The sequence below is a fragment of the Papio anubis genome, chromosome 8 (genome assembly GCF_008728515.1).
Source record: "Papio anubis isolate 15944 chromosome 8, Panubis1.0, whole genome shotgun sequence".
Taxonomy (NCBI): Eukaryota; Metazoa; Chordata; class Mammalia; order Primates; family Cercopithecidae; genus Papio; species Papio anubis.
The window spans coordinates 48,195,110-48,222,017 of NC_044983.1; the positions used below are offsets into that span (position 1 = coordinate 48,195,110).

Below are 26,908 nucleotides of genomic sequence, written 5' to 3' on the forward strand. Positions count from 1 at the left end.
CTATCTTGATGGAAAAATAAGGGAAGATGACTTGCTTAAGTTCCCAAGCAGGTGCCAGACTCAGAATTTGAACCTGGATCTGTTTGAACGAAGGGACCATGGTGATTCTATGATATCTTTTGGTAATCACTTGTTCGAATTACTTTATCTCACATGGGGGTGTAGTGTTCACTGACCCACTGGGCATAATTCTTTGTGTGGCATAATGATCTGGACTTTCTGCCCTTGGAATCTCAGTTCCCATATCTGAAATCCCAGAGGTGCAACTAGAAATGCAAACTCTACTTGCAAGGTCCTTTGGAGAGGAGCCCTTTCTCCTCCCAGTTCTGTGTCCCACAGATATAATTGTAAGCACAATTTTAGTGGTCTTTCACTATATTCAACAGAGAACTGTTAAGAAAGTTCTAAATTCCAGTAAGCTCTGCCAGGATTTCAATGTAATTCAGTAAACATTTGCTATATATGAATAAACAATAATAATAAAAAAACCGTTCCCTGCCTTTCCTCACCAAAATGAATATATTCATTACTACAATAACCCCTTTATAGGTAATGGACCACAAAATGTCAACATTCCTTGTAAGTAAGAATGGCTCAACACTACTGCCATGATCCTTACCTTGGCAGTATAGGATAATTCTGGTGCACATACTATGTACAGTATGAGAGTTCCCCAAAATAATTCATTCGGTAATGTTTTCTTACATTTACAGTTTAAAGAATTAAAATAGCACAACTTTCAGATATACGGGCTGTGGACAACCAGTAATGCTAAAAATATTTCCTCTCTTCAGAGCTTTATAACTTATGGAATTGCACTACTGCTTTAAAAGCCTTAAATAACAGTTGAAAATAGCCATACTTACTGTACAGACATCATGCTTGTCTCCATTGCTGAATCCACTCTTCCTTCATCTGCTGTTTCCACAGCGGATCTATCTGATTCACCTGGGAGTTCAGGTGCACAAGCTCCATAAAGTTCTGGGGCTGTAGCTACATATGGTGAAGGAACAAAACTGCTACTACGCAACTTACTGACTTCTTCTTCAAGCTTTTTCTTTTCCTCAAGCAAACGAGCTCGATCTTCAGAAAGTGACTCTATCAAATCTGAAAGACCCCCAAATTGAAAAAAAGTATTACGTAATGAAAAAAACCATTTTGCATGAATGTATCTTTTTTACTTTGAAAAATTTAAAAAATAGTACAAAACAGTACAAACCTTTATCCCGTTCTTGTTGCTGCATTGTACTTTTCAACTTATCACTAAGATCGTTTATTATGTTTTCTTTTCTCATTTTCTCTCTTGTTAAAACAGTGTTAAAATTGGTCTGGAACAAGATAATAATAATTATTTAAATTTATCTACATGTACTTAGCAGCTAGGACTTAGAAAATACACTTGCAAATATTCTTTTCTGTGGCACATTTGTACATGGAGATGATAGGGTGTGATTTGTGAAATGTTTTTAAAATGAAAATGCAACATACTGTGGGCAAAGGTTCTACTTTCTTGGTTCCAATTTAAGTCTCTTGAAAGCAAATCCTATTTTCTTATTATTGTCCATGTATTTACTGTCAGAGATTTTGAAATTTTGAAGAATTAGAAGAATCAATAATTTAGAGTGCTGTTAGACACTTTTTTCCTGGAGTAATCATCCTGCCTCTGAAACCTTCCTTTTGTCTTGAGCATTTGATCACCACCCTAACAATTTTGGATATGACTCTATCTTCCTTATTTCTCTTATTTGGATATCTGCCATGGTCACTGGAATGCTGATTTATATTGGCTAGACTTGTTACTCCCCCACTTTTATAAACTCTACTATGAAGCTCACATACCCAACTGCCTGCATGGATCTCATGAGACAATCTGGCAATTTTAACTGCACAGTTCTTTAATAAAGATGACTGAATTTGTTTAAAAATTTTGCTTAGGCCGGACTTGGTGGCTCATGCCTGTAATCTCAGCACTTTGGGAGACCGAGGTGGGAGGACTGCTTGAGCCCAGGAGTTTGAGACCAGCCTGAGCAACAAAGCAAGATTGAGACTCTACAAAAAATTTAAAAATTATCCGGGCGTAGTGGCACATGCTAGTAGTCCCAGCTATTGGGGAGACCAAGGTGGGAGGACTGTTTGAGCCCAGGAGTTCCAGGTTACAGTGAGCCATGATTGCACGACTGAATTCCAGCCTGAATGACAGAGTGAGACCCTGTCTCTTAAGAGGCAAAAAAAAAAAAAAAAAAAATTTACTTACAAGATTTCTGAGCTTCTTGAAATGTAAAAGCAATGGATGAATGATGAAATGATCTAAATTGACTCTTCTCATCTGCCCAGTATTTCTAATTCCAAAATTTTAAGAGCTCTATGGTCCTTGGATCAATGAATAATGCTAACAATGCTGGCAATAGGGAGATTTAGGAAAAGTAACACAGTATTTTTAATAAAACTTTAATAAATTCATTAAATATTGAATTAAATACAATTTCTAGCCACAAAGCATACAGGAAGATCTCTCAAAAAGAAACACTTACGATATAGCTTTGTATTAAGCCATCTCTATGTATTTTATTTATATATAGAAAATAAACACTTATATAATATAAACCATGATGTTTATTTTCAAGATCTTTGCCATTTCTGTAATTTGAATTTTTAGGAAGATTATCACAACTTGTAATTGGCATATGAAAAAAGGGGGCTAGTTAAGAACCAATTAGTTCCAACTCAGAAATCACCTATACACAGTTAGGTACAAATCACCTTAAATAAATATAACTTAACATACACATCATGGAAAACTGGAAGGTACCTTAGAAGTCATTTCTCCCGCTCTTATTTTACAAATATTAAAAGAGGCATTAAAACATGAAGAACTAAGTTAGATAGCTGTCAATACTATACTTTTGGTTTCAGTTAATTCACTCTTAATTTTAGAAATTGTACACGTGTTTATAAAAGAACACACAGAGAGACAACGCAACACAGAGAGATGAATATGCAGAATAAATCACAGAGAAGAATCTATAAATCTAGATTCTTAAAGAGAGAGGTTACTAATGACCTTTTTATTGCTAATTCTTACTTAAAACTTGGCTATTCTTCCTCCCTGAACACTTAACTTTCCTTGGCTTCCCTTAAGCCACACACTTTTTTTTTTGGTTGTGCTTTCTCATTCCCTTTTCCCAGGCTCTTCTTTCTTTCCCTAGGCTTTAAAAATCTAAAATTGTTATGAGGTTTGAACTATATTTTCTTTCCATTCTCTGATTTACATTTTTTCAAATTCTACAAAGACACTAATTAATCATAACATTTTAGGAAAAGGAAAAATACCACATAATATTAGGAAATACCACACATTTTAGGAAAAGGAAAAATACCACATAATATTACATGTGTACAACAACCATAATATGCAGTTTCAGAAATGTATCCCTCAAAATGTATCCCGCAAACTGCAATATTTTCTCTGGCCTGAATCCTACCAGTAGCTACCAAATTGCTCTTCCAGCTGATTGCTTTGCAGTTCTCCAATCTTTCTCCACGTTCCAGTGGGTGATTTTCATTAAGTATCAATCTAATTATGCCATTGTATTTAGTTGCTGTCCAGTACTTTAGGTAAAGTACAAGCTCTCTAACAAGGCATCTGGTTTTTGATCTAGCCCCAGCATACTTCACAAGCACTACCTCTTACTATAGACCAACAATAAGTACATTAACAAAATTCAACAATATTCCATCTTAATCTACTACCAGCCTATCAGAAGGATAAGAATTACAGAAAGTGTAGGATATTTATGTTGATCTGAATGTAATTTGGGATAACAAAGTTTAGAGAATTTGAAGCTTAGAGAAAAAATAAAAATAATTTTTCAAATTAAAAAAATCATTTCATAGAAAACTAATCTTAGTTCTAAAGAGGTTAAATGATCTATCCAAGATCACATAGGTAGTGAAGAAACCAGGAACAAAATTCACATTCCCTCGCTTCTAATCGAAGACTATCTCATTTTGAAGCACCTGGTATTGTCATGTGACATATTAACATGTAAAATATTATTTTCCAGATGAGTAAAAAAACTAAAAAATAAAACATTCTTAAAAATACATGCTTTTGTCATGAGGAAATTTATTAACAGGATCAATGTAAGGAAAATCACATCTAAGATATAAGAAACCCTCAGCTACATAAAGAAATTATATTTGTTAGTTTACGTCTACCTTCTTTAGTTCTCAAATAAATGAAATGGGAAAAGAGATACAGACCTGTTGTTCTGCAATCAGAGATGTTCGAACATTTTGCATTTCTTCATTCTTTCTTTTTTCTTGCTCTTCAAGTTGTTCTAGAAACTTAGCTTTTTCTTCCTGAAGCTTTTCTTGAAGTTCAGCAACTAAGCTTGAAGAATCTTCTCTGGTAGAGTCAATGGCAGGACTTATAAATTAAATATAGCATTAAATTAAAAAAAAAACTACAGACACACAAATATACCAAATATCATATTTATGAAATTTATCTTCCTCAAGCCTAATAATGTAGCATGAAAGATATCTGTGTGAACACTCTCTTTGAATCTAAAAAGTAAAGGGAAATACGTAAAAGTTTAATACAGATTAGATGCTGACACTAACAAGGTTTACTGATTTTTATCAGTATATCAGATACATTCAAGATAATTTGCTTGTATCAACATACATAAAAATCAAGAGGCTGCTCTGCCCATGGAGTAGCCATTCTTTTATTCTTTGGTCAAGCTCTGTGGCTCACACCTGCAATTCTAGCACTTTGGGAGGCCCAGGTGGGAGGATCCACTTGAGCCCAAGAGTTTGAGATCAGCCTGGGCAGCAAAGTGAAACCCCACCTCTAAAAAAAAAAAAAAAGAAAAAAAAAAAATCAAGAGCCGAGCACAGTGGTGCATGCTGAGGTAGGAGAACTGCTTGAGCACAGACGTTCAAATCCTGCCTGGGCAACATAAGGAAAAAGTATTTTTTGGTAAGGGACTATACACATAGGAGATAGGTAAACTCAACTTCAAATGTCAGTTTTGCTATTCCTATACATGAAATTTACACAATGACTTAGGAAAAAAGAAACACCTAAAGATTGCGTATGTTGAAATGCTTTCATTTCCATAGAACAGGCTTTGATTCATTTTGGTATCAAGTAGGCAACACAAAGCTAAAACTGAAAGTGTTTACACAAACAAATCTACATATTCCTGAACTCATACTCATTTCCTGAAGACTTGCTAACCTCTCAGGTGTTGCTGACAAAGTGCTAGAGATGAGAATAGGACAATGTAAGAAGAAATGAACAAACACTGGTTAGTGATTATTTTAACTTATAATTAATAACTCAATGACTTCTAATTATAACTTCTAAGTATTAATCTTACCTACTTTCAACTTAATAATCCTTAGCATTAAAAAAAGGTTTCTTCAAGAAGATGAAAAATGCTTAGTATTAAAATATGCTGCTAAGCCTCAAGAAGTTGCTGTTATTAAAAAACTACTTAACAGGTCAATTTTTAGGCTTAAATGTCCCTCTACTTGTTTTTAAATGATATGTTAATGTTTTTGAAATCAGGGTGTGTTCTGCAATTAATATGGGCATGTATTTAAAATGTTCACTCTACACGTATCTTACGTAATTTCCTAATCTAATTATATGATAGAAATACACTATTTATACCAACAATCATACAAAAAAATTATTGGAATCTTTTTATTCATGCTTCCAAATTTACTGATAAAAATCTAGTAACTTAAACTTGCTGCTCAGATAACCTTTCCCCCAAAGAGATAGCTTTAAACAGCCAAACGCAGAATATGCAGTTTGAAACATAGTATCTCTATCAAAGTCTGAGACTCCTTATTTAGTTCCCAGAAAGGCTGGAATAGGAATCCCCTATTTCATAATATAATTAATTAAAGGACAGGATATATATTCCATAATATAATTAAGACGAAGGATTTACTTTTAAAGGTTCTCCTTTGGGGCTGAAGAGGGGGATGTACAAGTTTAAACTATTCCATGGCTGGAAAACTGACATACTACATAAAGTCTTACTAAGGAACAAAAAGGGACTCAGACTACTAACAATGAAGTGCTTGGGATAAAAACAGGTATAGGCAGGGTTTACAAATAATCCTGTTTGGCCAGTGTCTTCCTTGAAGAAATCTCCACAGTTCTAAGGTAAGCTGAAACTTTCAGGAGTGAAAAACAAGGCCGGGTTTTAAGGAGGAAATCAAGAGAGCACTGAAGTTGGAGAAGTGAAGGACAGACAGTGAATAGTAAAGGATATGAATATCATTGCGAGTACTATATAAAGTCATTGAAAGTTTTGGTCTAGAGAATGATACGGTGTGAATCTAGGTTTTGAAAAGACTATTGTGAGAAAGGGTATTAGTAAGAAATGGGGCACAGTAAAGAAGCCTGAAGGAGAGCTTTCAACATGATAAAAGATCCTAGAATTGTATTAGAAAAAGTGTGGTTCAAATTGTGCAAGTGAGGGAGGGGAGGTCATGCACAGCCAGTACTTATAATTTCTAGGTGTCCTGCATCTTTGGATTGCCTGGGGTACTCCATTTCAGGGTCAGTGCTGTGCTGAGATAATACAGGGACAAGAGGACACAGTTCCAGGTACACAAACAGATATAGACAACACTGACACTCTGTAAACACTGTATCATCCCCAAAACCAGAATGAGAACACTAGGTGATTAGCATAGGGTACCTCATTTACTGACTCAAAGTAAAAGCAAAAAATGGACAGGTTATGACATGAAAAATATAACCATTATCCCGTACTGAAGACAGGTTTCTTATGGCTGTATTAATCCGGCCAAAAGTACATACTATGCTATATTGTTTGAAGCTCCCATTAGAAAATGTTCCAAGTGACTATCTGCCACACAACTTCTATTGTACATTACCCTAGGATCTGAAATGGCCCTGCTATCAGGGGAATTAACCCTAGCAATGAAAGGCTAACAGCTAAAATAGGTTTTGTGTTTTAACTAGCATCACTGCCTTTCTTTGGGGAGCAAGTTGTGTAGAGGGGAGGGAGGTCATGAAGAAAAGGTTACAGTGTATCATAGTTTAGTTAGAAAAATATAGTAGTCCCCCTTTACCCACAGGGAATATGTTCCAAGACCCCCAGTGGATGCCTGAAACCGCAGATAGTAGCAAACCCTGTATTTTTTTTCTAATATATGCACTGTGGTCCTAACATTTGCAGTTTGAGGTGTGATGGTAAAAAGAGAATGAATTGTCTCCTTCTGCACAGTTTCACAGATAGATTGGGTCTTACTGTAGATCTTTGCAGTCTCAGCATTTAATTTTTTTTTCTTACTAAATCAAGAACTTTCATCTTTTCACTTAAACGAAGCACTTCAAGGCTTCTTTTTGGCATACCCAAATTGTCAGCATCATTACTCTTGTGCTTTGGAGCCATTAAATAAAGCTTACTTGAACACAAGGACTGTGATACTGATAACCCAGATGGCTAACAAATGACTAATGTGTGGAGACTGCACAGTATGGATACACTGGACAAATCGTGCTTCTCAAAACGGTATCCAATTTAAAACTCAGGAATTGTTTATTTCATTTAATACTTTCGAACCATGGGGTAAGCGAAACCATGAAGAACGAAATCACATAAAATGAAACTAGAGAAGAGGGAATGACTGTATTTAATCTAACAACACTACAACAGAAACCTAAGGAATTCATCAATAAAGGTTGTCCACCTAAAAGAAACTTGTATAATCCTGTCTTTGCATATCTGAATACTTTAAAGAGGCCTGGACATTGAAACTCAAGGAAGCAGATACATTTGTTATCAGCTGGGAACTTTAGTATCACGGAAACTTGAAAAAAAGCATCTCTAAAGGTTGACAGTTTTTCCCACCATTAAAATGTCAGTTCTAGCAAAGGACTGTATTATATCCAAATATTTCTATCAACTAGAAAATTTACATTGAACATAAACTAGATTGTCTTGATGCTTGAACTCTTAACACTGACTAAATTAAAATGCGGCCTAGTAAACAGTTAGTTCACTGTTTTTTCAAAAAAAAAATATCTTCTATCGCTTGAACCCCGGAGGCAGAGGTGGCAGTGAGCCGAGATCGCGACACTGCACTCCAACCTGGGCGACAAGAGCGAGACTCCGTCTCAAAAAAATAATAAACAAAATAAAAATCTCTTCTTTTGAAATTAGAATTACAAAATTAAAATGCTCCCACCCATACTCACTCAGATCCATATCACTACTTCCTAGGAGCAGGGACATTAATCATGTAGTAGGTAGATTTCCCGACCCACAAAAACCACATACACACATGTTCTGCTCTCATTTCCTTGTACAAAGGTACAGGAGAAAGCTTTCTCCTATATTTTCAAAACTAATATAAACTATTAATAACTCCAAATTAAATAGAAGATATTCTGATCTTGCATTTCCTGAATCACAAGTAGACCGGACAGTATTTACATTTTGGCCATTTGTATTTCTTCTTTGATCTCGTCATATCTCTGTCAATTTTTCTAACAGATTGTGCGCCTTTTTCTTATTGATTTACTGTGGGAGCTCTTGACATTATAGACATAGCTAATTTGCGAATTCATATCTTACAAATGTTTCTCCTTCGCAGCTGGCCTCTCAATGTTGCTTCTGGCATATGTAGAACCTAGTGGTGAAAGGGAAATGTGCCGGACTATGTCCTCACATAAGCATCATTCTTCTTCAAAGGTTTCCTCTGCATGACAGAGAAGCCAGGGATATTATCCAGAATTCCTTCCTCAGTAGGTTCTATGTTTGAGTTTGCCAGTGGAAGATACCCACACCTGACCTGGGATGCTGAAGTGAGAGACTCTGGAGGTGGTTGTAGCCAAACATGTGGGCAATGTGAGATTCATAAGAGATTTCCAAGTAAACCACCTGTTTGGGGGTCTTGGTAGACAACTGATGAAAGTCTTCGAAGAACTGTAGCAGTTTCCTAAGCCACCAACTTTGGTGGTTCAGATGATTTTCTATTATAGATCTCCTGGCCTTCACCAGATTACTATCCAGTCTCCCAGTTCTCCCAACATTCGTGTAAACTCTAAATCTGATACTAATCCCTTTAATCCTGAAATATTTAAAAGTGGTTGTTTTATAAGCTCAATCCCGATACAAAAAACGACTCTAGAGGAAAAAAAAAAAAAATCCCATAAAACATGGAAATCTGAGATTAATTCTCTGATCTGAAAGCAGTAATGACCTCATTGCCAGTGCAAAATAGAACACTGGAAGACCAGGGCAGTACATGGCAGAACAGCAGACACTTGTAGTTGTTTGAAAACCAGTGACGACTAAGGAGAGGAAGGCTTTGGGACATGTCCCAGCTGTGCCTCCAAATCCCATCAAACCTCTCTTCCTGGAAGCAACAGCCTTTTCTACCTTGTCTGAGGAAATCAGTGTCCCTTCACTTGAGGTAATCCTCTTCTCAATGAGATGATCCTTTTCAACAACATCTCCCACCATTACTTCCAGACCCGTTGCTACACTCAAACTGCCAGATCTCTGGAGATTTAAAAGTCTAACAAAGGAGGAATTGCAAAGCAATTACAGAATCTTTAATATATTTTGGCAGAAAAACGGAAAATAAGTATGGGAATGGATCTAATGAGAGTTACAAGAGGAGGGACAGACTTTGCTAAGTTGACTGCCTGGAAAGTAGACTTAAGAATAACCAACATTAAATGAAAATTAGATGGCAAAATGAGATACTCTAGACCAAGGGCAGGTAAATCCAATCCGCTGTTTTTTATAATTAAAGTCTTGTTGGAACATAGCCAAACTGTTCATTTATATTGTCTCACTGCTGTCTTGCTAAAATGGTACAGCTGGGTAGTTTGGATAGAGACCATTTGGCCCACAAAACCTAAAATATTTACTATCCGGGCCTCTATAGAAAGTTTGCCAATCATTTCTTCAGGCTCATGATTCCCAAAGAGTGATCCACAGAAGCCTGGGGTTAACCAAACACATTCAGAGAACGAGTGAAGTCAGAACTGTTTTCACAGTAACACTAAAGTGTTGTCGTTTTTCACCTTGTTAATATTGGCACCAATGATAAAACCGCTGGCACCTGAACACACATTAAAGACATTAGCACCAAACTTTATGTGTAGTCATTTTATCTTTCACCACAAGGCACTCAAAGTGGGGAGGAAAAAGGGGAGGTTGTTTTTTTTTAGACTATTCTTGATATAGTAAAAATTACTAGTTCTAAAATATGTCAACAGTTGGAAGAGCTGCATTAACTCAGTGAACTAGTATTTTCCAAATGACCAACTCATGATGCCATAAAATCATGCATGAGTAAAAGATTCAAGTACAAGAGATGTACCAATAAATGTTAAGATGAGAAAATCCACTGATAGCTTCATATTCCACAATAAAAACTAACGTTCAGAAATTACCACTTGCTGATTTTGATTTAGTAACAAAGAATATCAACAATCATCTGAAAAGGCTATTTAAATATTCCTTTCTTTTTCCAATTACATTCAGCATAAGGTTGGATTTTTTTCCCATATACTTCAATCAAAACTTAAGAGATTTGCAAATATATAGAACAATGGTACTCTTCAAACTAATTTTCATTTCAGACAAGTTTTTATTAAAAAGCCTTTATGTATGGCCAGGCACGGTGGCTCATGCCTGTAATCCCGGCACTTTGGGAGGCCAAGGTGGGCGGATCACAAGGTCAGGAGATGCAGACCATCCTGGCTAACATGGTGAAACCCCGTCTCTACTAAAAATACAAAAAAATTAGCTGGGCGTGGTGTCACCCACCTATAGTCCCAGCTACTCGGGAGGGAGGCTGAGGCAGGAGAATCACTTGAACCCAGGAGGTTGCAGTGAGCTGAGACTGCGCCACTGCACTCCAGCCTGGGCAACAGAGCGAGACTCTGTCTCAAAAAAAAAAAAAAAAAAAAAGTCTTACATATGCCAACATGTAATAAGGTTATTTGAAAATGGCTAAGTTTCAATTTCTTGGCATTAATCTTTAGTACAGAAATACTGACATAATCCCTATAAACAAAATCAGTTTGGAGTCAATTTTTTGAGAGCATAAAAAGATACTGTGACAGAAGTTAGAGAGCCACTGTTCTTGTTTTTCACATATTTAAAAGATGGTAAACACACACATACAGATTATATTAATAAGTCTGTGTGTAACCTGCAAATGCTAAAATTTTTACTATCTGGACTTTAAAAAACAAGTTTGCTGTCCAGGGATGGTGGCTCACACCTGTAATCCCAGCACTTCGGGAGGCGAGGCAGGTGGATAATCTGAGGTCAGGAGTTTGAGACCAGCCTGACGAACATGAAGAAACCCTGTCCCTATTAAAAACACAAAATTAGCCAGGCATAGTGGTACATGCCTATAATCTCAGCTACTCAAGAGGCTGAGGCAGGAGAACTGCTTGAATTTGGGAGGCGGAGGTTGCAGTGAGCAGAGATCATGCCACTGCACTCCAGCAGAGCAACAAGAGCGCAACTCTGTCTCAAAAACAAAACAAAACAAAAACATAAACAAAAACAAGTTGCTGACTCCTGATCTACAAGAAGGCATCCAAAGGCAGGTATACTGGAAGGGATTTATTACTTATACCCTCAGAGGGCCCAGAGAATACATTCTTTACCAAGGCTTTGCAAAATACATGCTTAAAAGGCTCTGTAGTGGTGCTCTGTAGAAAACAGAGAGCAGAGAGAGATGAGAACACTGAAATTCAATGAATTTAATGGGAATGACAGGCTTCTGGAGTGGCAGAGGTCAATTAGTGGCATTTCACCACCAGAAACATAATGCGGCTCTATCACAGGCAACAGAGCCAGAGCAGTAATTAGAAGGTTTTAACCCAGAGAAATCTGCGGTCGTGGTTGTCCGTAGGCCCTAATACAATGAACCGGTTAAAGACCTATTAAAACTGTAAAAACAAAACAAAACAGAAAACTCTAAATCTAGTATTCAGAGGCTTAGCTTATCAAGAGAATTCTAACCTTCACCTAATTCCAAGATCTGAGTTAGTTATCAACTACAATGCTGAAGAGATCTACAGCCATTTTCCAGACTCCTGGGGGAATACTGAACACCGGCTCTGAGAGGACTGTAGTGACTGTGGTCTACCAGGAGGAGGAGATTATTGGTGCTCATGTGACAGACTTTGGGCCCAATGGTTCCCTGATCGAGACAGGAACAAGTTGAATAACCCTTAATGGAAATGCTTGGGAGCAGAAGTGCTCTGAATTTCAGATACTGGAATACTTGTGTTATCTTTACCAGTTGAGTATACCAAATGTGAAAATCCAAAATCCAAAAGGCTCCAATGAGCATTTCCTTTAAGCATCATGTCAGGGCTCAAAAAGTTTCAGATCTTGGAGCATTTTGGATTTGGAATACTCATCCTTACAGATTGGCAGAATCCCCGTGTTGCTTCCCTTACTCGTGGAACAAGGACTATTATGGTAGAAAAGGCCAAGTAAAATTCCTAAAACTCTCACTTCACATGACACAGGGGAGGGAGGTTTCTATCATGTTCTCATTCAACGTAAGTATGTGTCCTGTCCAGAAGACATGGAGACAAACAATGGATTTTAATGAAATTTTTCAGGTGGAGACTGTTTAAAAGTGATAAGGCAAGACACAGGTTGAAATATATATGTATTCACTTGGAGAATTAATGATAGAATGAATTGACATATTAATTATGTTCTAGAAACTGTTTATTGGGTCACAAAACCCCCTTCAAAGATTAAAAATAAAAATACTAAAAACCATCTTCTGTGATCAAAAGGCAGTAACATCAGACAGTAACAATAATAAAAATATAAAAACACCACCAATCCACAACCAAAGTATCAAACCTGCAATTTAAAAACATCTTTCAAACACAGAGGAAATAACTGAAATTGTATTAAGAAAATAACAATAAGGAACACTCTATATGTTCCTATCTATGATTTAGCCTTTAGTAAACAATATGCAGAAGACAATTTTACAGTCTTTTATATACTAAACTTAAAGAGAACACATACAGGTAATTTTCTACTGAAGAGTTTAGAAAAAAACTGCGAATAAAGAGAAACTAAGAAGGAAAAACAAAGAGCTCTTTAAAACATTTCAAACTTTCAACAAAACATTTCTCTGAAAATCCAAACTGCTGATTCATTTTTTAAAAGCCACTCATGGATTTAGTCTGTTAGTTCTGTTTGCAAGAAACACTGACGAAGGGTAAAAGTTTTTACTTCATGAAAATACCCTAGGTTGCTACATTTACCCAAGGTAAATGAGTAAATCAAGATACTATGATTACACACACTTACAAAAACACACGAATCACTGATATTTTAATTTTATAATTACAGACTAAACTGAATTCTTACCTTTTTGCTATTTGGTTCTCAAGATGTTTTACTTTTTCTAATAACTGTTTCTCAACAACTTCTCTCTCCAATATAAATTCTTTTAGGGCAGTCTGAATAGCTTCATCTTTTTCACAATTAAGCTTCTGAATTAACTGTTCTCTGTCTTGTTCCTGGCTGATGACCAATTTTTGTTTGTCTTTCTCAAGGTTCTGGATAATAGCTTCATATTTCTCTTCTTGTTGGGTGATTTTTTCATCTTTCTGTTTTTCAAGAGCACTCAATTCTGAGTTCAATTTACTCTGCAGTTCAATTATTTGTTCTTTCAGGGTGTTTTCTATTTCAAATGCTTGGTGATGCAAAGATGTTACTTTGTTTAATTCAGCTTTAAGTATACTAGATTCTTCTTCATGTCTACTAATCAACTCAGAAATACACTGATCTTTTTCAATTGTCATTAAAGTTCTTAGCTCTGCTAAGCCCACCTGATAATTTTCATTATTATCCTGAATCTTTTGGTTGAGTTTACTAATTTCTGTTCTCAAATTTTCTGTCTCCTGTTCAAGAAGAGATTTCAAGGTCTCCTTCTGCTGGGCTCTGCTTTCTTCCAGCAAAATTTTTATTTCATCAGTTTCTGCTTCCTTCAATGCAAGTTCAACCTCTAACTTGCATCTCATGTCTGACAAATCAGAAACCTTGAGTTTTAATTCCTGTAACTGTTGTTCTTTTTCCTGGATAACTGCAGCATGAGATTCTTGTATTTGATTAATTATTTGTTGGTTTTCCTTTTTTAATTCCTCCAAAGAAATTCTGTGGTCTGTCATAACCTTCTCAAACTCTTGTATGTGCCTAACCTGAAGTGTGTCCTCTAATTCCTTTAGATGACTTTGCTCCAAAGACTGAAGTTCTGCCCTCAATAACTGTAACTTCTCATCATTTTCAACATGGAGCTTTTTTAAGTCTTCTAACACTATTTCTCGTGACTGCTTCAGTTCTTTAATTTCACAATTTTGAGAGTGCATTATATTTTCCATTTCTAACAACTTCTGATCCTTTTCATTCTGCAGGCAGATTACAGCTTCTTTTTCATGTTTAACCAAAGCAAATTCATTATCTTTATTTTGTAAAACCTCCTCAAGGCATACTAACTCTCTCTTCAATTTTTTAATTTTGTTTTCATTCTCTTCAGTTTCCTTTATTAGTGCGTCAAGTTTACCTTCATATTCATTTTTTACAGACTGTAGTTCTTTTTGATGTTTTTCTTTTAGTGTTATTTCCAGAGAACATTTTACTTTTTCAATAATGTTTCTTATTTCTACTGCTGTACATTTTAATGAATTTGAGAAGTCACACTGTTCTTTTTGTACAAATGTTCTAAAGTGGCAAAGGTCTTCCTTAATGGTTTGTATACTGAAGTGAGAGTCTTGGGCAACAACTCTACATCTTTCTAACTGGACATTCAGAGAAGCATGATCTCCAAAATTCTCCTTACCACATACATTTGTATCCTGCATACGTCTACTGTCTATTGCATTGATAACTGATGAATAAAGTGATTCCACCATCATTTCTGGGCTTTGTGGATCACTTATAGCATTAGGAGATGACAGATTTTCTTCTATTACAAACTCATTCACAGCAGACATAAAATCTGATTCAGGACTTTCTGCTAATGAATCCAAGTCTAAAGAAACTTGGTGAATAGTCTGTTCTATGTTTGGATGGGGAATAGTTTCAAAATCAAATGTATGTGCATCAATGCTATCTGGAGATAATTCTTCTAAGGGACAAACTGCAGGACATAAGGGATCCTGAACAGTCAGCGGTGGAGGAGTTCTCGGTGAGGTAGTAGTTGTAATTCCTGCTGTACTTTCCATCCTTGGTGAAGAAGCAGACTGTGGGGATGTCTGACTCACAGATGCCTGGAAAACAGAAAGAAAGGCTTAAAGAGCTGTACCAACACAAACATTTTTCACTAATGAAGAAAACTGTTTGAAAGAACTGAATTTGCCTTTTGTTCACTCAGTAGATCTGTAATGGTCTGTGACATTTCATCCAAACTTTGTGCTGCTTTTACCAAATTATGTAGAGCAAGTACATGCTGGTGTAGAGGTTCAAAGTCACAAAGTAAGGGAACCCTGAAACAGAATACAATGAAATTAGACTTCTGATTTCTTAATGAAATAGCAGATAACAGCTACCAAATATTTTGATATGTCAAAAATAACAAGAGCCTCATCATTCCTTTTAAAATTAATATCAGAAGTACTTTAAGAACTTTGTGTCATAATCAGTAAAGTAAAAACTTAGGGCCAAGCGTGGTGGATCACACCTATAATTCCAGCACTTTGGGAGGCCTAGGCAGGCGGATCACGAGGTCAGGAGTTCGAGACCAGCCTGGCCAACATGGTGAAACCGTATCTCTACTAAAAATACAAAAATTAGCAGGGCGTGGTGATGGGCTCCTGTAATCCCAGCTACTCAGGAGGCTGAGGCAGGAGAATTGCTGGAACATGGGAGGTGAAGGTTGCAGTGAGCCGATATCGCGCCACTGCACTCCAGCCTGGGTGAGCCTGTCTAAGACAGACAGAGCGAGACTCCGTCTCAAGAAAAAAAAATATATATATAAAAAGTCAAATTTCCCAACAGCATGCAAAAAGTAACTACTGGAAAAAAATAATTACATGTGAGGCATACCTTCCTTTACTTTACCTTCATTTTCGATCATTTTTTATTCCTCAGAAATTTCTCAAAGCAGTCACAGGAAAGCCAGTCTATCATAAATATTTCTTATCTTGGCACCTCTTAAGATTACTGGTACTACCTGGCACAACTCCAGAATAATAAAAACATTTTAAGGTTATAAATTAGTTTAAAATACTGATGACATTTACCTGAGGAATGGCTGAACTTCCGAAGGACAAAATGATTGCAGAAACTGTAAATCTTTTAATGAAATATCTGGAAGTTCACAGTCAAACTTTCGAGGCTTCTGAGTCTGCACCAAAAAATAAATTAATTAAAAAAATTTTTTAAACAAAAAACAGAGGGCAAATTTATATGATTTCTTACTATAATTAAATTTACTATACCAAACAAACTAAAATGCTTTAAATGATTAAGAAACAAAAAAAGAAATATCATTCAATAAAGATATGGCATATTATTTTTCTGACCCTTTAGTAAACTGGGACGTGAACTGCTAGTGATCAAGGGATGCGCTTGTTCCTCCCCTTCTCTGCGTTTAGCATCATTTTATGGGAATTACAGTATTCCTATCCTGTATGTATGTGCGTGTGTGTGTGTGTGTATATATATGGTAAATATATATGTACTTACATATATATTTACCACGTTAAAGTCACTAATATATTAAAATATACACATGTATTTTTTTTCCCATGTAACACTTTCTTATTTGCTGTTCCCTTGACCTTCCCATTACATATTCCAGAAGACAAAGTGTTGGTCAATTTTAGCTTCTATAAAAAATATTAACTGGTAAATCCTACCAATTCATTATTTATAAAATTGCCAAGAGTTGCATCAAAAAAAACTTCAATAGTTTTAAATCATTACTCAAGCAGATGTGGAGATGCCAAGATGTTCTTCATAAAAAAGAGTTCTCAGATAAATAAGTAGGGGAATCACTATGTCACCAATTCTTAGATATTAAAAAATACATACATTTAAAACACTAAGAAATCCTGCAGTACAGAAACATGTTTAACAGCTAAGCACAGCTGGGCGTGGTGGTTCACGCCTGTAACCTGAACAATTTGGGAGGCCAACGTGGGCAAAAACACTTGGGGCCAGGAGTTTGAGATCAGCTGGCCAACATGGTGAAACCCTATCTCTACTAAAATACAAAAACTTAGCCAGATGCGGTGGCGGGCACCTGTAGTCCCAGCTACTTGGGAGGCCGAGGCACAAGAATAGTTTGAACCCAGGAGGTAGAGGTTGCAGTGAGACGAGATCGTGCCACTGCACTCCAGCCTGGACAACAGAGCAAGACTCTGTCTCCAAAACAACAACAACACAGCTAAGCAGTACATCTGATGGGGGTAAAAGTCCCCATATTGCTTTGATCATGGAAACGTTTCTTCCCATGTAATAAAATTAATGACCCCAGATAATAATGGTTAAGAAATATACCAAACTAATATTTAATTTCAGTGAAGTCTAACTGAAGCTTTATTATTCTGATTTGTCAAAATATAAAAGGGGGGTGGTGTGAAAATATAGAAGGGCAAGGAGGAGGCAGAGGCTGTAAAGGAGGAGGGAGGGAGAAGAGCGGTGGAAGAAAGAGGAGGGAAGGATGGAAAGAAAAAAAGGAAGAGACAACAAAACAAAAAAAACTAAGTGAATCTATTTCTACCAATCCTAACAGTGCAGTATAAGCTATCTTCCTGTGTTACGAAGATTCTTTATAAAAAGTTACGAATGCAAATATCAATCTTTACGCTGACTTTTATCAAGCTTTATGCTGACTTTTAAAGTCAAAAAAACTTTTATTTTGATTTTTTTAAAACCACAACAATTTCTGCAAGTTTCTGATACATGCCTCTACTTCTGGAAAAAAGGTTTTAAAACATACGGAATTTAGTCATGGTTAGAAAATAAATACATACACAAAAGGAAGGGGGCCAGGAGTCCAGTCCCCTAAACAGACGATTTCTTAAAAAAGACTTCCCTGTATAAAGAAATTAACAATATGGTTATTTTTAGAGCTTTATTTAAGGCAAAAAATTATCTCTGGTTTTTGAAAAAGTAAACTAAAAGTTGACAGTACTTCAAGTTTAAAATTTAACAATGGATTCAATTCTATACATTTTAAAAGGAATGGTAATTAACAGCATATGCATCAAGTATGCTATAGAAATCCAAGCTTATAAAAACTTTTTTCCTTTACAAAAGTAATTGAAATTATTAATGAACACTTACTAAATAATTTCCCAAAGGATTCCCTTTTTGATTTTTCTGCTTCATATAACCTCTTTCCATCTTTGACTAAAGCACCAGCCCACTAGAAGAGGAACGCTTACGTTAAACATAAACATACACCAATTCGTTAAACTTCATATACAGTTAAAATAGAATTCAACTTCCATACCTCCCTGTAGTGTTTTATGAACATTTTTCTTCTTACAACCTCAACAACAGCTAAGCAGTACATCTGAGGAACTGTACTAAGAGCTTCAACAATTTTGACTCTTTCTAACAGCTCTATCACGAGGCGGAGCAAAGCTTGTAACTTCTCTCCATCTTGATCAGCATGAAGCATTACAAAGCAACACCACCTAGAGAATAAAATCCATTATTTTCAAAATTCACAAAACTTTACTTAGTTACTTAGTAAGTTTACTAACTTAGTTAAGCCAAAGAAATCAAGATATATAAGCTCTACAAAATTCATCAATAAGGTATTTCAATAAAATGGCAAGGGAAAAACTACCCCATCATTTGGGAGAAATAAATATAAACATCAACGCTAAACATCTTAAAACAGATATATAAATGAATCACTTACTTCAGTCTGACATGTAGGTTATTTGCTAGTTCTTGTTTGGCAGTGGTACACTTCTGCTTAATATCTAACAGTTTTCTATGATTTTGCAACATAATCATCAACTGATTGGCGTGACTCAGGCATAAATCAGGTAATACAGATGCATCCTTTAAGTTTTCAGCTCTCTTCTGATTAGCTAAAAATCCCTTTGAGAAAAAAAGTGTTTCAAAGGACATTAATTTTGTTTCATGAAAGGTATGGACATTCAGTTAAGTGGAAAATCTTTATGTTAAACACAGCCTGTTCTGTGCCTTCTAACAATATTTTTAAATCCTCTATTTTTCTTGAATGTAGAAGATGCATAAATGGCACAAGACCTAGAATTTTTAAGAATCCTATGCTCATCTTTAATTTTTCAAACTAGAAGAAAACAAAGGCTGGAAAGATAAAGCCACTTAGCCAAGGACATATTTAGTAGTCAATGAAAACTAGAAGCTGTGTGTCTAGACTCCTATAGCATTATCGGTCAGTCACAGCACAAACAAAACAAGGTCACTGAAAAACAATGAGGGATTTAATAGTACATTAGATACTTTCCCAAAATACAAAAATAATAAAATGCCCTTATAATATTTAATCGAAAAGTCACTGCCCTCTCCAGTTATCTCTGGACTATGTTTTGTTCCACTGATCTGTGCTCCCATCACTAGGACAATGACTGAATTGTGTGATTTTGCACACAGTTAATACTTTATTATTTGGTAGAAAAACCTTTTTTTGGTTTTTCTTAGCTGTCCTTACTCATTTGTTTTTGTAGGTAAACGGTGTATCTGTCAAGTAGGGATTGTTTAAGTTACTAATTAATTTCGATAGATTTGTCATAATCTTCCTTCATCTCTCCCAAGTATATTTACTTTTCTTTATATGTGGTCCAAAGATAACCTAATAAGGTTATTACTTCATACTTTATTGCTACCACAAAGTTTTTTCCTATGCTATATACTAAGTGGCTTATATGTAATAATGCTTTAGGTTTTGTACATCCATCTGATTGCTCTATTGATACTGTAAATAAATCATTATCCTTCTAGGAACTTAACTTTATGACCAGCTAAAGGATAAGTGTGTCTTCCAATTTTCTGGTAGTTCTCTGTTTCATGTTTTCCTAAATATTACAATATTTAGATTTAAATGATGTATATTAAAGCCAAACTGGTTCAATATCCGAAAACAAGACAATTTTTATAGTAACTGCAAGCTTTTTCCTTTCAAGATACTCTTTGGTTAATTGCAACTATAATTTTTCTATAACGTAATCTATTAAAAAACAATTTGCTACTTTTATCTCCTTTCGCAAAGTCTGGTTTTCAATTACTTTTTATTGAATCCATGAAAAATACAGAATCAATCCCAAATCTAAATTCTAGACCATTAGTAAAGGATTTCCTGACACCAAAGCATGTAAGTACTGTATTGCTAAAAGAAGGAAAAAATACTGTTTTTCAATAAACTGAATTCCATATTTGCTCAACCATCCTCAATATAATCCAGACCAAATAGAAAAAAACCTCACAAATCATGTAGTGCTAATTACTAATATTTCTACACACAAATAAGGTTTGACAGCTACATGATAGCACTACAGTACTCACAATCCTGTTACAGATGCATTCTGCCAACTTTGGTTTGGGAAGAAAACTCCCTGATATTTTCTAATTTTGCTGATACCCCTCAAGGATACGAATGGCTAGAGAACGAATATTCAGGGCTCCAGTGTTACACAGCTTCATAGGTTTGGTGAGTGAGGTTTTGTTTTGTTTTGTTTTTTGTTTTTTTGCCAAAACCATGTAGAAGGGTCTACAACAAATCCTCATAAATGTTGTGGTTTTAAGAAATTACCCCTTCAAAGGCATTTGAAATGGTCTGTATCTTATGAAATGTTCAGGCAATAAATAATAAATCCCTTTCCACAATTTCTTTTCCCTTTTAATTGGGAGTGGTTTTAAGTTTTAATTGCTATGTAGCTAGAATGTATTATACTACATTGTAAATGTATTTAGCAAGATGTTAAATCAACTCCTAAAACTGGCTAATCTGAATTTATCTAATTTTCACCAACCACATTCTGAAGGAAGTACTGACAAACTATCTGCAACAGGGAAATACCATTGGCAGCAACAAAAGTAACTGATGAGATATCTGTAAATAAAAATTTTACACTAGCCAGAGGCTAGATAGAATTGTAACATTTCTCAAATTCAAAAAACATAAATCCAAATTCTCATTTTATTAAGTATTGATGTGTTCTTACTATGTATGTATCAGGAATGTGTGGTAAGGCCTTGTAGATAGAGCAATAGAAGACAGACTAGTGTCCTGCCTCCTTGGAGCTTATATTCTGGAAAGAGACTGTATTAAAAAGCATGTAATTAATAATTACAATTGCGGTACAGGATAAGTATAGCATACTAAGAGAAAATAAACCTGATGATGTGACCAAGACTTCAAGACTGGAAACGTCTGGCTGAGGAAGTGATGCTTCTGCTAAAACCTTGACTCTGTACATCCCTTGGCAGCCCAAATCATGACAATATAGGTATGAAAAGTTGTCTCACTTACCATATACCTCCTAGCTTCAAGTGGGTATCCCTTTTCTCTCATGAGCTCGCTGAAAATAATCTTACTAACTGAATCCTCTCACAGGCAGATTCACTCAGGCACACTCAACTGAAATCTGTCTACCTCGGGGTCTACATTTCTGCCTTACAATTTTGCTCCCAATATACAATCAGACAACATAGATGACTTCTAAATACACTTACTATGAATACTTAGGAGTATCAAAAAATATCCATTGGAGAACTTAAATAATCAAATATTTAATTGCCTCAAAATGTTTAAAAGGACTATACCACTCAAGTATCAAAGAAAGAAAAGATATTTTATAAAAGTAAGAATATTATCTATAGTATTCATTTGGTGTTCTTTATAGTCCATGAGCTACCATAGTTTAAAACAATAGCAAAATACTACAAATAAATTAGGGGGAACGAAGATGTAGAAACAGGATGCTCTATGAGCATAAGACAACAAAAACTAACTTTGTAATTTTCATCGGAACAGAAATTCTCACTCAATTTTATTTCAGTTTGGATTCAGGGAGGTTACATGGTCAGATTTAGAAAGCAAACAAGAAAACCTCAAATACGCAAATAATGCATTCTTCCATTTTGAGAAAATAGTATTATCACCCCAACTATACTCCTAGAAAAATACTTTTCCTTGTATGACAAAACTCCATTTGCTGAAACCAAGTAGACTTGAGGGCAATATCAGCAATAAATATCTTTTTATATTATTAACAAATACAAAACCATCCAACGTACCTGCCTAATCGACTGTTCAAGTGATACAAAGCAGGAGGACTAACAGCAATATTTTAAAATATTGAGAGATTAAGGGGAGCAAAGAAAAAGCAGAGAGAGAAAACTGGAGTGTCTAAGGTAAGAGAATTGAAAGCCCTGGTTTACTCCATCTGAGAAACAGTTATAAAGAAATCCATAGGATTTTTTTTTTTAAAGCAACAATAATTTTAAAATATAAAAAAATGAACAAAAACAAGTAATCTGCATCTGATCAGCTTGCTGCACTTTGGAAAAGGCTTAACTTAAGCCAGTGTGGTGCTGAGATTTTCTTTTTTTTTTTTTTTATATTATACTTTAAGTTCTAGGGTACATGTGGATAACGTGCAGGTTTGTTACATATGTATACTTGTGCCATGTTGGCGTGCTGCACCCATCAACTCGTTAGCACCCATCAACTCGTCAGCACCCATCAACTCGTCATTTACATCAGGTATAACTCCCAATGCAATCCTTCCCCCCTCTCCCCTCCCCACGATAGGCCCCGGTGTGTGATGTTCCCCTTCCCGAGTCCAAGTGATCTCATTGTTCAGTTCCCACCTATGAGCGAGAACATGCGGTGTTTGGTTTTCTGTTCTTGTGATAGTTTGCTGAGAATGATGGTTTCCAGCTGCATCCATGTCCCAACAAAGGACACAAACTAATCCTTTCTTATGGCTGCATAGTATCCATGGTGTATATGTACCACATTTTCTTAATCCAGTCTGTCACTGATGGACATTTGGGTTGATTCCAAGTCTTTGCTATTGTGAATAGTGCCACAATAAACATATGTGTGCATGTGTCTTTATAGCAGCATGATTTATAATCCTTTGGGTATATACCCAGTAATGGGATGGCTGGGTCATATGGTACTTCTAGTTCTAGATCCTTGAGGAATCGCCATACTGTTTTCCATAATGGTTGAACTAGTTTACAATCCCACCAACAGTGTAAAAGTGTTCCTATTTCTCCACATCCTCTCCAGCACCTGTTGTTTCCTGACTTTTTAATGATTGCCATTCTAACTGGTGTGAGATAGTATCTCATTGTGGTTTTGATTTGCATTTCTCTGATGGCCAGTGATGATGAGCATTCTTTCATGTGTCTGTTGGCTGTATGAATGTCTTCTTTTGAGAACTGTCTGTTCATATCCTTTGCCCACTTTTCGATGGGGTTGTTTTTTTCTTGTAAATTTGACTGAGTTCATTGTAGGTTCTGGATATTAGCCCTTTGTCAGATGAGTAGATTGCAAAAATGTTCTCCCATTCTGTAGGTTGCCTGTTCACTGTGATGGTAGTTTCTTTTGCTGTGCAGTAGCTCTTTAGTTTAACGAGATCTCATTTGTCAATTTTGGCTTTTGTTGCCATTGCTTTTGGTGTTTTAGACATGAAGTCCTTGCCCATGCCTATGTCCTGAATGGTATTGCCTAGGTTTTCTTCTAGGGTTTTTATGGTATTAGATCTAACATTTAAGTCTCTAATCCATCTTGAATTAATTTTTGTATAAGGAGTAAGGAAAGGATCCAGTTTCAGCTTTCTACTTATGGCTAGCCAACTTTCCCAGCACCATTTATTAAATAGGGAATCCTTTCCCCATTTCTTGTTTCTCTCAGGTTTGTCAAAGATCAGATGGCTGTAGATGTGTGGTATTATTTCTGAGGACTCTGTTCTGTTCCATTGGTCTATGTCTCTGTTTTGGTACCAGTACCATGCTGTTTTGGTGACCGTAGCCTTGTAGTATAGTTTGAAGTCAGGTAGCATGCTGCCTCCAGTTTTGTTCTTTTGACTTAGGATTGTCTTGGCAATGTGGGCTCTTTTTTGGCTCCATATGAGCTTTAAAGCAGTTTTTTCCAATTCTGTGAAGAAACTCATTGGTAGCTTGATGGGGATGGCATTGAATCTATAAATTACCTTGAGTAGTATGGCCATTTTCACGATATTGATTCTTCCTATCCATAAGCATGGTATGTTCTTCCATTTGTTTGTGTCCTCTTTTATTTCACTGAGCAGTGGCTTGTAGTTCTCCTTGAAGAGGTCCTTTACATCCCTTGTAAGTTGGATTCCTAGGTATTTCATTCTCTTTGAAGCAATTGTGAATGGAAGTTCATTTATGATTTGGCTCTCTGTTACTGTTGTATAAGAATGCTCGTGATTTTTGCACATTAATTTTGTATCCTGAGACTTTCCTGAAGTTGCTTATCAGCTTAAGGAGATTTTGGGCTGAGACAATGGGGTTTTCTAAATATACAATCATGTCATCTGCAAACAGGGACAATTTGACTTCTTCTTTTCCTAACGGAATACCCTTGATTTCTTTCTCTTGCCTGATTGCCCTAGCCAGAACTTCCAACACTATGTTGAATAGGAGTGGTGAGAGAGGGCATCCCTGTCTTGTGCCAGTTTTCAAAGGGAATTTTTCCAGTTTTTGCCCATTCAGTATGATATTGGCTGTGGGTTTGTCATAAATAGCTCTTATTATTTTGAGGTACGTTCCATCAATACCGAATTTATTGAGCGTTTTTAGCATGAAGGGCTGTTGAATTTTGTCAAAAGCCTTTTCTGCATCTATTGAGATAATCATGTGGTTCTTGTCTTTGGTTCTGTTTATATGCTGGATTATGTTTATTGACTTGTGTATGTTGAACCAGCCTTGCATCCCAGGGATGAAGCCCATTTGATCATGGTGGATAAGCTTTTTGATGTGCTGCTGGATCCGGTTTGCCAGTATTTTATTGAGGATTTTTGCATCGATGTTCATCAGGGATATTGGTCTAAAATTCTCTTTTTTTGTTGTGTTTCTGCCAGGTTTTGGTATCAGGATGATGTTGGCCTCATAAAATGAGTTAGGGAGGATTCCCTCTTTTTCTATTGATTGGAATAGTTTCAGAAGGAATGGTACCAGCTCCTCCTTGTACCTTTGGTAGAATTCAGCTGTGAATCCATCTGCTCCTGGACTTTTTTTGGTTGGTAGGCTATTAATTATTGCCTCAATTTCAGAGCCTGCTATTGGTCTATTCAGGAATTCAGCTTCTTCCTGGTTTAGTCTTGGGAGAGTGTAAGTGTCCAGGAAATTATCCATTTCTTCTAGATTTTCTAGTTTATTAGCGTAGAGGTGTTTATAGTATTCTCTGATGGTAGTTTGTATTTCTGTGGGGTCGGTGGTGATAACCCCTTTATCATTTTTTATTGCGTCTATTTGATTCTTCTCTCTTTTCTTCTTTATTAGTCTTGCTAGCGGTCTATCAATTTTGTTGATCTTTTCAAAAAACCAACTCCTGGATTCATTGATTTTTTGGAGGGTTTTTTGTGTCTCTATCTCCTTCAGTTCTGCTCTGATCTTAGTTATTTCTTGCCTTCTGCTAGCTTTTGAATGTGTTTGCTCTTGCTTCTCTAGTTCTTTTAATTGTGATGTTAGAGTGTCCATTTTAGATCTTTCCAGCATTCTCTTGTGTGCATTTAGTGCTATAAATTTCCCTCTCCACACTGCTTTAAATGTGTCCCAGAGATTCTGGTATGTTGTATCTTTGTTCTCATTGGTTTCAAAGAACATCTTTATTTCTGCCTTCATTTCGTTATGTACCCAGTAGTCATTCAGGAGCAGGTTGTTCAGTTTCCATGTAGTTGAGCGGTTTTGATTGAGTTTCTTAGTCCTGAGTTCTAGTTTGATTGCACTGTGGTCTGAGAGACAGTTTGTTATAATTTCTGTTCTTGTACATTTGCTGAGGAGTGCTTTACTTCCAATTATATGGTCAATTTTGGAGTAAGTACGATGTGGTGCTGAGAAGAATGTATATTCTGTTGATTTGGGGTGGAGAGTTCTATAGATGTCTATTAGGTCTGCTTGCTGCAGAGATGAGTTCAATTCCTGGATATCCTTGTTAACTTTCTGTCTCGTTGATCTGTCTAATGTTGACAGTGGAGTGTTGAAGTCTCCCATTATTATTGTATGGGAGTCTAAGTCTCTTTGTAAGTCTCTAAGGACTTGCTTTATGAATCTGGGTGCTCCTGTATTGGGTGCATATATATTTAGGATAGTTAGCTCTTCCTGTTGAATTGATCCCTTTACCATTATGTAATGGCCTTCTTTGTCTCTTTTGATCTTTGATGGTTTAAAGTCTGTTTTATCAGAGACTAGTATTGCAACCCCTGCTTTTTTTTGTTCTCCATTTGCTTGGTAAATCTTCCTCCATCCCTTTATTTTGAGCCTATGTATGTCTCTGCGTGTGAGATGGGTCTCCTGAATACAGCAGACTGATGGGTCTTGACTCTTTATCCAGTTTGCCAGTCTGTGTCTTTTCATTGGAGCATTTAGTCCATTTACATTTAAGGTTAAGATTGTTATGTGTGAACTTGATCCTGCCATTATGATATTAACTGGTTATTTTGCTCGTTAGTTGATGCAGTTTCTTCCTAGCCTCGATGGTCTTTACATTTTGGCATGTTTTTGCAATGGCTGGTACCGGTTGTTCCTTTCCATGTTGAGTGCTTCCTTCAGGGTCTCTTGTAAGGCAGGCCTAGTGGTGACAAAATCTCTAAGCATTTGCTTATCTGTAAAGGATTTTATTTCTCCTTCACTTA

General features: G+C 36.1%; 1 protein-coding gene across 4 annotated transcripts in view; it reads right to left on the reverse strand.

Annotated features, from left to right (window-relative positions):
• Positions 1–26,908, reverse strand: part of RB1CC1 (RB1 inducible coiled-coil 1) — a 95,584-nt gene that overhangs the window by 16,113 nt on the left and 52,563 nt on the right. For 3 of the 4 annotated variants that reach the window (XM_003902738.4, XM_009213034.3, XM_021942316.1), the window contains 10 exons: positions 18,949–19,133; positions 18,532–18,718; positions 18,363–18,444; positions 18,050–18,111; positions 16,313–16,416; positions 15,430–15,556; positions 13,440–15,340; positions 4,264–4,429; positions 1,220–1,328; positions 867–1,107 (listed from right to left, as the gene is read on the reverse strand). In XM_003902738.4, the coding sequence (XP_003902787.1) occupies positions 867–1,107; positions 1,220–1,328; positions 4,264–4,429; positions 13,440–15,340; positions 15,430–15,556; positions 16,313–16,416; positions 18,050–18,111; positions 18,363–18,444; positions 18,532–18,718; positions 18,949–19,133 (3,164 nt within the window). Of the gene's footprint in view, positions 1–866; positions 1,108–1,219; positions 1,329–2,280; positions 2,399–4,263; positions 4,430–13,439; positions 15,341–15,429; positions 15,557–16,312; positions 16,417–18,049; positions 18,112–18,362; positions 18,445–18,531; positions 18,719–18,948; positions 19,134–26,908 lie in introns of those variants that run through there. The other variant, XM_009213035.3, reaches the window with a different exon arrangement.